The sequence below is a fragment of the Saccopteryx leptura genome, chromosome 2 (genome assembly GCF_036850995.1).
Source record: "Saccopteryx leptura isolate mSacLep1 chromosome 2, mSacLep1_pri_phased_curated, whole genome shotgun sequence".
NCBI classification, from domain to species: Eukaryota; Metazoa; Chordata; class Mammalia; order Chiroptera; family Emballonuridae; genus Saccopteryx; species Saccopteryx leptura.
In genome coordinates this window covers 311,449,188-311,463,532 of record NC_089504.1, presented here as the reverse complement: position 1 = coordinate 311,463,532, position 14,345 = coordinate 311,449,188, and the positions used below count along the sequence as shown (strand labels likewise).

General features: G+C 50.1%; 1 protein-coding gene and 1 non-coding gene across 5 annotated transcripts in view; one reads left to right on the top strand and one right to left on the bottom strand.

The window, feature by feature from the left end:
- Positions 1-14,345, top strand: part of SLC13A4 (solute carrier family 13 member 4) — a 37,339-nt gene that overhangs the window by 7,696 nt on the left and 15,298 nt on the right. For 3 of the 4 annotated variants that reach the window (XM_066362769.1, XM_066362768.1, XM_066362770.1), the window contains 6 exons: positions 7,285-7,421; positions 9,594-9,766; positions 10,113-10,167; positions 12,447-12,518; positions 13,071-13,110; positions 13,859-13,933. In XM_066362769.1, the coding sequence (XP_066218866.1) occupies positions 7,285-7,421; positions 9,594-9,766; positions 10,113-10,167; positions 12,447-12,518; positions 13,071-13,110; positions 13,859-13,933 (552 nt within the window). The remainder of the gene's footprint in view (positions 1-7,284; positions 7,422-9,593; positions 9,767-10,112; positions 10,168-12,446; positions 12,519-13,070; positions 13,111-13,858; positions 13,934-14,345) is intronic. The other variant, XM_066362771.1, reaches the window with a different exon arrangement.
- Positions 8,631-8,706, bottom strand: TRNAS-AGA (transfer RNA serine (anticodon AGA)). The gene has a single exon. It is a non-coding gene; the product is annotated as a tRNA-Ser (tRNA).

Genomic DNA, 14,345 nt, shown 5'->3' with positions numbered 1-14,345 from the left:
ATCTGCCTTGACCAGGGATTGAACCCACAACCTCAGCATATTGAGGTGACACTCTAACCACCTGAGCTAACCAGCCAGGGCCTAAGTGACTATTATTTTTATCTTTACAGAGAAAGAAACTGAAGCTCAGAGAGGTTAAGTAACTTGCTAGAGGCTACACAGCTAGTGAGTAATCAAGCCTGTAGCCAGGATTGTGTGACCCCTGAACTTATTCCCTTAAGCAGTGGCCAAACTGCACCGAAATCTGCTGAGTTGATAAACACAGGTGTCCAGAGCGTCAGATTCAAGATATAGAGCTCATTCAGAGGAAGACAGCCAAGATACAAAAAAAAAAAAAAAATGAGAGTGTGAGTCACATGAGGAATGAAGGGAAAACTAGACGGGCATGGCCCTGGCCGGTTGGCTCAATGGTAGAGCGTCGGCCTGGCGTGCAGGAGTCCCGGGTTCGATTCCCGGCCAGGGCACACAGGAGAAGCGCCCATCTGCTTCTCCACCCCTTCCCTCTCCTTCCTCTCTGTCTCTCTCTTCCCCTCCCGCAGCCAAGGCTCCATTAGAGCAAAGTTTGCCCAGGCACTGAGGATGGCTTTGTGGCCTCTGCCTCAGGCGCTAGAATGGCTCTGATTGCGGCAGAGTGACGCCCCAAGATGGGCAGAGCATCGCCCCCTGGTGGGCGTGCCAGGTGGATCCCGGTCGGGCGCATGTGGGAGTCTGTCTGACTGCCTCCTCGTTTCCAACTTCAGAAAAAAAATACAAAAAAAAACCCCAAAAAGCTAGACGGACATGATTGCTGGCTTCTACAGCTGAACGCAGAATCAGTCTCACAGGTCCAACCAGAACCAGAGACTCAAAATAGGAGGGAAGGTGGAAAGGGATTACATGTGCAACCCTGGTTTCATTCCTGGAAGTGCAAGCCAGGTGATCATGTCAGGGTGCTGGAGCTAGGCTCTGTGCATTGGGCCGGGGAGGGGCGGGGGGCCTCTGAGGGCCCTTTGACCTGGAGCAATCTGTGATCTTCCTGTGGGCATCTGGCCACTACTTCCCTCTGCTGATACACAGACTTCGAACTTGTATTTGAGATACGTTTTTAGGTTTGGGGGGTTTGTTTTTTGCTTCCATTGTGACTCTCACTATTGTTATTATATTTGCTTCTAAAGTTCTCTAAGCCCTTCTAACGTGTTGCCAATCAAGCTAAAATTTACTGTTTACAGGAGAACGGCGTAGAGGTGGGGGCATAGGGTTCTCTGGGGGTGTAAACAGCCTGGTTTGAATGCGGGGGCTTGGGTTAGTCTCCGAGATGTCCAGGCTCAGGAACTACCTCTGAGAGTGATTACTTTTTTCCCTATCTCTGCCCCCTCCCACCAGTGCGCACGTGCATGCACGCACACACACACACACACACACACACACACACACACACACACACACACACAGCCTCCACGGCCTCAGTGGCCCTTCACTGCAAGCTCCCAGCAAGTCTTATTCAGATTCCAGTTCCTTCTAGGTCAAGAGAGGCAAAGAGGCAGCTCCGGCTGCGATAACAAAACAGCCACTGCAGCCAAGTGAAGCTTGAGACTGATGTCATGAATCTGCTTCTCTGTGTGTTCCTGCTCTTTCTGACCCTCTGGATTCCTGACCTGTGCCAATACTCCAGCTTCCTCTGTTTGTTTCAGCCCGGGGGCATTGGATCTCGTCTCTGCCTTTCTGGCCTCTGCTCATTATGGAGGCTGACCCCCTGCATACAGGCCTGCGGGGGTGTAGGCCGAGCACATGGGCCCAGCCACCTGCCCGAGTCCAGGCCGCCCCTCACCCCCAGCCACCCAGACACTCCCAGAGCTGAGCTCCACACCCAGGCCTTCAGTGGGGGCCGGAACTAGGAACCTATAGGTCTTGCAGCCTTTGGGGGCCCCACTAATGTCCTGTGGGCTGACAATGAGCCAGCCCTTTTGCCTCTGGGCTCAGACCCAGCCCAGTTTCCCCCACGAGGGCAGCTCTCGGACAGTCCTGAGAGAACTGGGGCTCTTTATGTCCCATTTTCAGCCATGCGGGACTGGGCCGACTTCTGGGTCAGGTCTGCACTCATCCGTGCTCACTGCTTGAGATTCCTCTAGGGTACAATTTGAAGGAAAAAAAATTGTTTTTTTTAAAGCAACAACACCTTTTCTTTAATTCAAATCTTAGGAGATCCAATACATACAATGGATGGAAGAAAAAAGTCCAGCTCTGATTAGGGATGGGAACGCAGAGCCCCGGGTGCTCGGGCACTTCCCATGGGCAGTGGAGTGGCTGGGAAGCCTCGGCCCTCCAGTAGGGGATTCGGGTGATCGGGAGGAGCCCACACACCCTGACCCAGCAGACACAGCGTCCTGTCCCCAGAAAGGGCTCAGAGCCAGGCGCGCTGGGTTCTGCTGCGTGAATGGGGAACTGGCCACAACGGTGTCTTGTGGGCTCCGGCCCTGGTAGGGCGGAGAGCCGGTCCAGGCGTCCTCTCCTGGGGTCTACAGGCTTTCACTGCAAAATTGTTCAGATGAACCAAAACCAAACAAAAAACCTTAAATTAGTTCCTAGCCAGAGGCCACTACCAGTCTCCTGAGGGGTGGTAACATTCCACCATCAGCAGGGGCCCAAGGACAGCTGACTTGCAAAGAGAGCCTGGGTCTGTGAGGTCAACAGCCAGCAGCAGGGCACTGATTGGCTGCATTTCTGTGGGGACCCCACCCACCCTCTGATGCCACCAAATGCCCAAATCAAGAGAGACAGAGCCACACACCCTGCTGGTCCCTGGCCACTGCCACCGTGGGCAAGGGGAGTGGCCGTGAGGAAGGGGTAGGGACGCACGCTGGGAGCGCGGCAGACATGACTTGGAATCAGCTTTGTCGCTAACTTGTCTTGAGCAAGTTGCAGGACCTCTCTAAAGTGCCATGCACTCATCTGAAAACTGAGATTAATAGAAATTCCTACCTCGTGGGGCGTCGTGCGCGTTTTAGACGATTCCGAGCGTGAATCTGAGGTTGACCTGGATTCCCACTCTCCTTAGACTTCTAGGGATACAGCCATACTCCCCCTGCCCCTTTTATACAACTTTTCAAAAATTTAAAAACCTATCTATTTGCTGTAGCCCCCCGCAGGGCACATGTGAGAGGTCAATCGGGGAACAACTGAGGAGCCGCAGCGAAGAGTTGATGTTTCTCATCTCTCTCCCTTCCTGTCTGACTCTCTCTGTCTCTCCCACAAGAAAAAAAAAAAAACCTATCTAGAGAGCAATTGTATCCAAAGAGAGTCACGTTTTTAAAAGCTTGTCACTTACAGATGTCACCTGCAATTCGCGAACAATGAACTGGTTAGTTAACACGCTCCATTCAGCAGCACCTCTGTCCTTGTGCCTCTTAGTCCAGGCTGGGTCAGGAAGCTCTGGCTATGCTCTGACCCTTCACTGATGAAAATGTGAAGGAACCTATGTCTGTGAGTCCTTATGCCACTTCCTTCTCTTATCCCCCCGTTCGATCATGTTGGCACACTTGTTTCCTAACCCTCCTTGCTCTCATCTTGAAGCATTTTGTCTTTTCTTACTTCTTCCATGATCATCACGAGCACGTACTAAATGCTTCCTATACGCCAGGCGCTGTTCTGAGAGCCCGCCTGCGTGATCTCACCAAAGGGCCACGTCATGATGGATTCAGTGAGCTTCATACCATTAATCACCCCTGAAAAGGTTGGGGTGACGAGTCACGAGGGTCCAGCAGGTCGTCCAATAGCAGACAACTCATCTAGGCAATCGGACGCGCAGCCAGTAAGCCCAGGCAGCCTGAAGTCCAGAACCCAAGCTCTTAATTGCTATCCTCCGCTGCCCCTTTTCCACGCGGCACCCCTGGAGCCTGCCCCTTCTAACACACAGTCCAGGAATACCTCTGCTCTCCAAACCCAGTGACTTGGCATACTGAGAAAAACCACAGAGCAGAAAAGCAGAAAGGCAATAAAAACACCGACGCAAATGTCACAAAACCCACGCATTCGACTCATGGGACAAGAATGCATGTCAAAAATATATTTTTCTCTGCGCAAGTAATTCTAACAAGCTTCCTTATCGAGTTTCCCGATGCACAGAATGTTAGTCTTGGAAATTAGATAATGGGGTAATTAGCATTCGCCAGTGCAAACGTGAGCATGAACATGTTTTAGAAAATGATTAAGATAATCCTTAAGAATCCTAGAACTCCAGTGTTCCATGAGGAGTTCTGAATAACCAAGGTTTTATTGCAAAAGAAACTCAGTGGGCTAGACAGCTAACAAATACCACCTTTGGACGAGATTTTAATTTATAAAAGTGAAAAGGCAGTCTAGTGCCTGGGTCCACTCTTGCGTGCTAATGGCCTCAGACCAGGTCAGCCTCTGTGTGGCCCACTCAGTAACGGGCAGCACAGCCAGGAATCCTGGTTGTCAACGTGGTGACCATGCTGGCTGGTGTGCGTGTGCCACTGAATCATCACAGCAGCTTGACCAAAGATAGGAACTTACGTCATCCTTGTTTATTTTTAGATGAATAACATGAAGCCCAGAGAGATTGAATAAGTTTTCCGAGGTCACACAGCCAAATCCTAGCTAACAGAAAAGACCCCACTCTTCACAACTCAACTACATTACTCCCTGATCACAAACTAGGGGGCAAATTCAGGCTCATCGACCAAGCACGTCGCATCATCATCACTGACCAGAGGGCGGGAGGGCATGTGAATAGACCTGAGCCCACCACACACAATAAGAAAACAGCACAGAGCCAGCATCCTGCTAAAGCTGGTCCTGGGTCCAGATATTTAGGGCCAGTGCCAGGACTTCCTTCCTAGATATCCTGGGAGAGTAAATAAGCAGTGAGGGAGGTCCTAGGCCCCCAGCTCAGTCATTGCCTTCAGGCATCTTTGCAGGTTTGCAGGTTTCCACCTTCCACTAGGGGGCAGCATCTCCACCCATTGGCACCAGGCTTTCCAACCCCTGGCAGCCAGTCCCAATGAAACCAGCAGAGCCCGGGGAAGGGGGGAGAGGGGGGTTCTCCGCCCACTGGGAGCACAGTGCCAACGTTAGTGAGAAGTAGGGATGGGGACAAGAACTAGGTTAACCAGAAGCAGAGGGCTCTAGGAAATGTTCACAGAAAGGGTGGGTGTCCCCTCTCCCACACAAAACTCAACCAGGCACAGGGCAAGAGAGAGAAGGGAGGGTGGGAATCGGCTGCCTTTATTTTGACTTTTACGTTATCAACGTGCCCAGGCAGAGTTTAGAGGTCAAATGACACTGAAAAGTTCACAATGAAACACCAGCATTTTCCTTTCTAACCCCTCCCCATGGTACCCCCACCAAGTTCCACTTCCCCCACACTGGGTCAGTAACTCTTAAATTTGTGAACTGCTTCTTCTGGTATTAAGCTCCACATTTCTATATGTATTCTGAGTTAAATTCTTCACTTATCACGTTTAGACATTATTAGTTGACTCCCTGTGATAGCAGATGAGGCTTCTGTTCTCTTAGGTCCCGATCCTCCCGACATTAGTATATCATAAGTTGTGTTACTCCAATAATCAATCTAACACTGTATCTTTTTCCACTATACAGTTCCTTTCCTGTTCAATTTTTCTTTTTCCTACAGTTAAAAATGTTCTTGTTTTCTCACTGCAAGAGGGGTTTCTAAATTAGACGTTAAATTTTTTTTTTTTTTTTTTTTTTTGTATATCTTTTCTTCTCAATTCCTATCATGGTCCTATTGTTGGGAATAAGCCTTGTGCATGTGACAAATATTTATTAAGCATCTACTTTTGCATGTTGCTCTACTAGATGTTAGAGGAGATACAGAAAGAAACACAGCCCTTGGCCTTTTGCAGACTAAAATCCAAAGACAAGAGAGGTTCACATAAAAAAAAAAATAGTACAAGCATGAAGCAACAATTGGAATGTTACCCTAAGTGCTCTGTGATGTGTCACACTGATGGTGCCTGCAGAGAACGTTCCACAGTCAGAGAGGCTACAGTCACAAGGAAGGTTTCCGGAGGGCACAGGCCTGAACTGGGCTTTGAAGTCTGATCAGTTTGTGCAGCAAAGGTGAGAAAATGTTCCCTGTGAGAGAGGGAATCAATGAAGAGTGGGCCCGTGGACCCCAAACATGTGAAACATCTTTTTAACAGGCCTAGGTCTCAATGTCCTCATTACTAAAAAGTGGGAAGGCGTTGATAACTGGTACTATGGTTGTGTAAGAAAAAAAAAATCCATACTCTTGGGAAATATATGCTGAAGTATTTAGGGGTAAAGGGCCAAATGTATGTAACATACCCTCAAGTGGTTCAGGAAAAAAAACAAACAACTATGTAGATAGTGTGTTAGTATTCCTTGTACTACTACCATTTTGAAATTCTTTGGAACTTTGGATTATTTAGTGATTTAAATTTAAAAAAAAATTTTTTTTAAGGCTTAAGGCTAGTTATAAAGACACCTTAAGAACTCCGTCCCAAGGGAATAAACACATTTATGTAAGGTTAACAATTTAAGCACTTGTAGTAGGAAACAAAACAAACCTAAACCTTCAACATAAAAAAATGGTCGAATAAGTTTTATGGTATATTATGTTGCCATTAACATGAATTTTTCCAGTAAATTTAAATCTCATAAGAAAATGATCAGGGTAGGATATAAAATGGGGGGAAGGGTATAAAACTGTACGTATTATATAAATCCAATTATGTATCAATATAGACATTAAAAAATTGAAGAACCAAAAGTATTCACAGCAGTAGGATTCAGGGTCATTTCATCTTTACATTTCTGTACCTTGATGTTTTCCATAATAAGCATGTCTTTATTTTCTAATAAAAGTAAACATAATTCTCTAAAAAAACTAAAGAAACATGAGTTATGGGGACAAACTCAGGGTGATTTAAATAATTTTTTGTGATTAAGATAAAGTTAAGTATGTTTATTCTTTGAAATTATATTCATAGTGTTTTTATATCTTTTAAAAAAGTGAATAAGAATATCTAGTTTATAGGGTTGACAGGATTAAATGAAATAATCTCTGTAAAATTCTTAGCATAATGCCTGCCCAAGATAGTGTGTATGTATGCATAAATTTAAAAAAAATTTTAATATATACATATAACAGTGGCTATTTTAATAACCTTCAACTCCCTGTTTCTTGTTTGCCAGTCTGGTTGAGAATGAGTTTGTCTGGCAGGGCGCATGCTCCTGGGGGGCTGGGCCCGGGGTCGGACCTGGGGCTGGGTTGGGGGTGACCGTGCTCGCCCCCTGTAGGTGGCAGCGGAGTACTTCAAGAACACCACGCTGTTGCTGGTGGGCGTCATCTGCGTGGCGGCGGCGGTGGAGAAGTGGAACCTGCACAAGCGCATTGCTCTGCGCATGGTCATGATGGCCGGAGCCAAGCCGGGCATGTAAGTGGCACTTGGGTGTCCAGCAGGAGTGGGCTACTTGGACAGTGGGCAACTGGGGCATGTTCACTTCAGGTTGTTTCTATCAATATTAGTGGGGATGGGATGGCACACCTGGGCCATGGGGTCCCCACCTCCCCCTCTAACGAGAGGGTCTGTGTCTCTGGAATAGATTTGAGTGTGTGACCCTGGTGTCACTTGTGTCACGGTGTTAATAACTTATCTGAGCGACCCAGACTGCAAGAGCAAGTGCATTACAAAATATAATAGGAAGGGGCTCATGGGAAACAAGCAGACCAACATGAATTGTTTCCCAACTTTTTCCTGGGAACAGGCTGGACAGGAAGTGGGGGGGGCGCTTCTTTGTCATTTACAGAGATGTGAAGGTTCCCTCCCATCTTGCCTTGAGTTTTGGTTGTTATTGCCAGACCACAGACATACTGACATGTTGTATCTGACCGTGCGGTGCACTTGCACCCTTCAGCGCTCCCTCTTTTATCTCTGCTGTTGGAAGTCCGGGGAGAGAGCCGTACCCCTGGGGAAGGTGCAGGAAAGTCAGGATTGGCAGTCCAGGGCTAACCTCACCCATGCTCTGCTGGATAACTCTGCCCGTCTTCCTTTTGGGGAAGCTTCTCTTCTCCTTCTAGGGTACAGCCTTCTTGCCACATTTTATGTAAACAGCCCTGACACCTCTAGGAGTCAGGCAACCCCTTGGGGTCTAAACACATGATATGGGATTAGTTTTCAACATCAGTCATTAGCTGAATGACTGTCTCCCACGGCAGCTTAATTCAGCATAATTCACCCTCCTACGTTAACAGTCACACGCAGCCTCCTAGGAGCACAGTGGCATTTGCTCATATCATCTTGGGACCCAGAGGTTCTTTAAAACCTCTGTGCACTGTCCTGAGGAATGTATGTCCCACTGAGTTTCCACTTGTCTCTGGTTACCTCAGAGCCATCCTCAGCACCAGGGCCAACTAGCTCAAATCAATCGAGTCATGGCTGCAGTAGGAGGGGAGAGGGGGGGGGTGGAGAGTGAGAGGGAGAGAAAGAGAGAGGGAGAGGGAGAGGGAGAGGGAGAGGGAGAGGGAGAGGGAGAGGGAGAGAAAGAGAGAGAGAAAGAGAGAGAGAAAGAGAGAGAGAAAGAGAGAGAGAAAGAGAGAGAGAGATGGGGGAGGGGTGGAGAAGCAGATGGGTGCTTCTCCTGTGTGCCCTAACTGGGAATTGAACCCAGGACTTCCACACTCTGGGCCAACGCTCTACCACTGAGCCAAACAGCCAGGGCCCTTTCTGGTTACCTCAGTCCTTGGCTGTGGTGCTGTCTGCCCTTCCATATCCAGGGCAGGCAAACTCTCATTGCTGGCAGCCTAGACGAAAACACCGTTGGGACCCTGGCCTACCTATACACAAGCCACACAATAGGTGTGCGGTCCCCAGTTGTGCAAAGTCAGTGGTTCCACCCAGGGTCAAAAACACGGTGGTCTTTATGTTGGCTTATTTTATGGAAATAAGAACCACATCTCTGCCGACACACTGCATGTTTTCAAAGCCAAAGGGACATAACTGGAGAGTTATTTGTGTTTTTCTCCAAGCATTGACTCTTTAAGGTACAAGCTGAGGAAGTGCTCACAGTGATACGGACATTGCTATGGCTTCAGCACGTTGACATTGGGGCGGGAATGGCAGAACCGTACGCTCAATGTTTTGGTCACTATGGTGATTTGGCTGCAAAGCAAGAAATGTCGTGGCACTCATAGCATTGCTGGGCTGCAGGGGCAAAAGTAGAGTTCCTTTCTCCACAAGAAACATACATCATCACCAGGCTAAGATCCACAGAGAGAGACGAGCAATCAGTAAGCCCATGCCCTCTGACCCCGCTGCCAGAGCTTTTCTTTGCTTAAGTCAAGGTTTTTTTCTGGCTAAGGCCACTAGCCCATGAAGTGTGATTCATTCATTTAACAGATGTTTATTTACTGCTTACTCTGTGCCAAGCCCCGGGAGCTCAAAGCTGAATATAAGCCCGAATTTCTGGAAGAACGCCAGCCAAGGTCCCCTAAGCCAGCACCACTGGGTTTGTGGGAGGCCCCCCAAGGAACCCCGGGGGGTTGGGCATTCGGGCCCTGGGCGGTGGTCCTGCTGTCAGCGCTCTGCTCTGTCCTCCCTGCCTTCCAGGCTGCTGCTCTGCTTCATGACCTGTACCACGCTGCTCTCCATGTGGCTGTCCAACACGTCCACCACCGCCATGGTGATGCCCATCGTGGAGGCCGTGCTGCAGGAGCTGGTCAGTGCGGAAGAGGAGCAGCTCGTGGCCAGCAACTCCAACGCTGAAGAGGCCGAGCCCACCAGTACCGTTTGCTGGAGTCCACCTTCCCTCTGCCCCTCTGCCCTCCTCTTGTGATGCACCCCAGCCTTCCTCTGCTGCTTCCCCGCCCCACTATCACCAGAGACCCCTTCTTCCCCCACTGACAGCAGCCACCACTGCTCCTTTGCCCCAAGTGCTCAAGGGTCAGGGCAAGCCCCGAGTCCTGCCACCAGCTTCCGAGGGGAAGGGAAGGGAGTCATCACACACTACACCTCCAGCAGAAGCCTTTATAGCCTACTCCCCCGTGCAGCCCTGAGCCCCTGCGCCCTGCCCTCCAGAGGCAGGTCCCACCTCCATGTCTCATGTCCTGCTTTCCTTTGCTGCTGTAGGTCTTGATGTAAACAATAGCCAACCTCCTCTGGAACTCATCTTTGTCAATGAAGAGTGAGTATGACTGCCCGCCTCCCAGGCAGAGCCTCCCCCGGTCCATTCGAGGTTGGAAACGCTGGGACCTGGGCCCGTCAACAGCTCTTTCAGACATATGGCCCATGCTCACATCTCGTCCCCCTGCCCTGCTTTCCTCTCCAAACCTGGGAGCCACTTGCCACGATCTTGAAGGCAGCTCCCTTAACCACGGGGTAGCACAGTGACGAGGGGAGAGATGAAAGATGGCGCTGATGTCCGGGAATATAGATTGTCTACATATAGACCAAGTGCAATTTCTCTAAATTGGCATCCCTCTTAGGAGAATAATATGTTTAATCTGTTCATGGAAAAATATACAATAGATGTCACTGGAGATTTTTAGAGAATCACAAAACTTTATAGATCTGGTCTTACTAGATTTGGTCTTGGTAGATAGAGATGGCCAAGAAAAACTAGGTGACAGGTAGGGGATGAGAAGACAGTGGTGAGAGAGCCCTGGTGGATGAAAGGAAGGAACTAGAAAAGAAGAAATTGTCTCCAACAACAGCTGATTTCTTTTGGAGATTCGATATCAAAATGTGGTATCTTCAAGGTAGTCCGTGATGAGTCTTATACTTTAGAAGTTGGATGTATATTAGAGCTCAGTTTTGCAATTTGCTATTTTCATAAAAAAAATAGAAAACTCAGGCCCTGGCCAGTTGGCTCAGTGGTAGAGCATCAGCCTGGTGTGTGGAAGTCCCAGCTTCGATTCCCAGCCAGGGCACACAGGAGAAGCACCCATCTGCTTCACCACCCCCTCTCCTGTCTCTCACTTTCTCTCTCTTCCTCTCCCACAGTCAAGGCTCCATTGGAGCAAAGTTGGCCCTGGGCGCTGATGGCTCTATGGCCTCCACCTCAGGCACTAGAGTGGCTCCAGTTGCCATGGAGCAATGCCCCAGATGGGCAGATCATCGCCCCCTAGTGGGCATGTCAGGTGGATCCCAGTTGGGTGCATGCAGGAGTCTGTCTCTCTGCCTCTCCACTTCTCACTTCAGAAAAAAAAAGACACAAAAGAAAAAAAAAATGAAGAACTCACAGTGAGCAAAACCAGCATGTGGATTGGGATAGACTCCCCTTCATAGAATATTGGGTCCCCCTCCAGGCTTGATGATATCTCAGGCAAATCCCATAGCTTTGCTGGGTCCCGGCAGATATTAGAACGATCTTGCTTTCAGATACTGAGCAGTTTAGTCCAGATTCATCTGCAACCTTCCATCTGTCACCCAGAGCTTCTCCCCCTTTCCTCTCATGCTCACAACACCCCTCTTCCACCTAGGTCTGCAGAATAAGAGGGAAAAGCGAGTGGGGGAGAGAGTTGACTCTTCTTTCTCTCTTCTCCTACATCTCTCTTCATCTCCGTCCTCCCCCAACTCACTCTGCTGCTCTGACCTCTCCAGGGTGCAGGCAAAACAAAGGGGCAAAAAGGGTGGGCCCGATGGCGCTGAGATGCTCTTGGGGGACGCTCACGCCGTCCTCGTCCTCGGTTCTGTGTCCTGGTGGCCCGCTGCCCACAGCCCCTCAGCACGTGCAGTTGACTGCCACCCCCTGAGGTGCAGGTGCGGAACAGAACCCCCCCCCCCATCTCCTGGTGCTCCTGTGCTTTTCACCATCTCAGATCAGTGTTTCACAAGCTTCTGTCTACATAGTGACCTCCAGAGGCAGGCAGTGAGAAGCGTGCAGCCAGAGCCCCTGCCTCTGCCTTTTCTAGGTGGTTCTAGCCCAGCTCCCCTCTGTGAGTGTCCCACCCCTGACAAGACCGCTGAACACAAACTGCACTGGCTGTCACATTTGTAGGGGTCATTCTCACTCTGGCCTTGGGCAGCACCCACTGGCCTCTCATCTTTGTTCTTTTCCAAACGAAATGTGTCCCCAAATTCCAAAGCAAAGGCTCACGCCGTCCCTAGAACTCTCTGGTGTGAGGGTGCTTCCCTCGGGCCAGTACCTCCCCCATGCCACCTGAGGGGCCCCGGCCTGCCCTCCTCACCCAGCCTGGGGAGGAAGGAGGGGGGCCTCACAATGCTCCTCCCAGGCTAGCGACTCCCTCCAAAGAGCACTGACCCGCCACCGACTCCTTAGCCTTCCCTGACGTAGTCTGGATCTGAGTGATGAACGCAGGAACCCCCCCCCCTGTCCCACACATGGGGGAGGTCGCAGCACCCACAGTCCTCAGAGCTGAGACAGCCCAGAAACAGCCCACCAGTCCTCAGCGTAAGTCAGCAATGCCAGTAGTCTGATTCTCACCTTCCTCTCTACTCAAGGCGAAGGCTGGGGACCAGCAGGTGTGCAGGGGACTCAGCACGTGCAGTTGACTGCCACCCCCTGAGGTGCAGGTGCGGAACAGAACCCCCCCCCCAATCTCCTGGTGCTCCTGTGCTTTTCACCGTCTCAGATCAGTGTTTCACAAGCTTCTCTTTCTACATAGTGACCTCCAGAGGCAGGCAGTGAGAAGCGTGCAGCCAGAGCCCCTGGCTCTCCAGACAGGCAGATAGGAAGGAAGTTAGTGACCTCTCTGCCTTGGCTCCTACTCGGCAAATGCAGACAGTAATACCCGCTCCAAGGAGGTGTTACCAGGGTTAACCATGTCATGAGCATTCAAAGCCGTATTTGAGTATGCAGCCCCTAACTCGCACTCCTCGTTAGCTCTTATGAGGAGTGTCAGGTTCACGTCTAAGAACACACCTTGCCCCTGACCCCATCCCCAAGAACCGTGACAACCTCTCTGGAAGGTAAGGAAGGTGATACGGTGGGATTAGGCTTCTTTGTAGCCGAGAAAAATGCAGTCTAGAGGGGTCACCTGTACCAGTCACAGATGTGTGGGGAGAAGTCCCGTCTCGTGACATCTGGTCTGCTGCTGATTCTCCCGCATCTTTGCTTTGTTCCAGCACATCGACTACAGACTGCACGTCTCTGATGCAGAACAAGGTACAGCCTGGGGGTGTTTCCTGTGCTTTGAGATACTTGACAAGTCCCTCAAGGTAACTCAGGGACAGAGATGCCGACAGCTTGTCCTAGAGCCCGTGGCCTCCATGGATGAGAGGACAGAGAGGTGCTCCCAGAGCCTGGACAGGCTCCTGGCTCTGAACCCCAGCCCTGAGTCCTGGGCTTAGGCACATAAAGTACAAGTTAGCCCATTTTCCTGGAAACCCAGTAGTCAGCCCTAGATTTTCAAGAGCCAGCGATTCATCCTTAGGATTTCTTCTAGTGGAGGGGGGTGGGATTCCATATACAAAAATCTTATTACAGATTTGTAGGGGGAAGCAAAGTTCCCTGCACACTACTGCTCGGCCTCACCCCTCCCCCTAAGCTGGTTTCACATCTCACATCAGTCCAAACAGTGGGCTCTGTTGTGGTATAATTTTTAACATTTTGTGTTAAAGAGAAACGAAGGATTCTTTATTAGTTCCAGAAAGCCACTTTCTCCTATAAAGATGGAGCGGTATTCTGCCAAATTTCAAGAGCCTCTTCCAGTGGGATGCTCACCACCCAGCTGGACAGTGCCTGAGATGGGGGCAGGCACTGAGCTGGGGTAGCTTCCCACTGCGTGCTCTCCCTGGTCTCTGTCTCCTGTCCTCACAGTGCTGGACAGTGCGGTGGCCCTGGGATGGTAAGTGGTGCTTCTCGGGACCCAAACATCCTCTTCCTGATAGCGTGATGGTCTTTGTCCCAACAGAACCTGAATGGGGCGCCCACAATCACTAACCCCGTTAAAACAGTGAACCGCCAAGACAAGCAGCACCCGCCCCAGGTAATTAAATTGTACCTCCTGACCCTGTTGGCCTCATGAAATGCCTTGAGCTTCCCGAGGGGCACTGTCCTCAAGGACAGAGATGGGAAGGCATCAAGCTCGGGAGCTGTCTCCAGACGCTCTCTCTCCACCTCCCTGCCTGGCCTGCATGTGCCATGCAGATAAAACATCGAACTCACTGTTGACTAGGCGAGTCCATCTACTGTCTGTGCCCCCGTTTCTCCAGCTATAAAAGCTGAGGATTAATCTAGGTCAGAAGGTGTTTAAACCATTCCTCAAAGAAGCTTCAGGGACATGGAAAGTATTTTATTTGAGTATCTGGAAATTTTTTAAGGCAACTGCTTTTGTGTGAGAATAGGATTTTCCTGGTGCCACACCTCTGAACCAAATAGATGCAGGAGCTGGTATGACA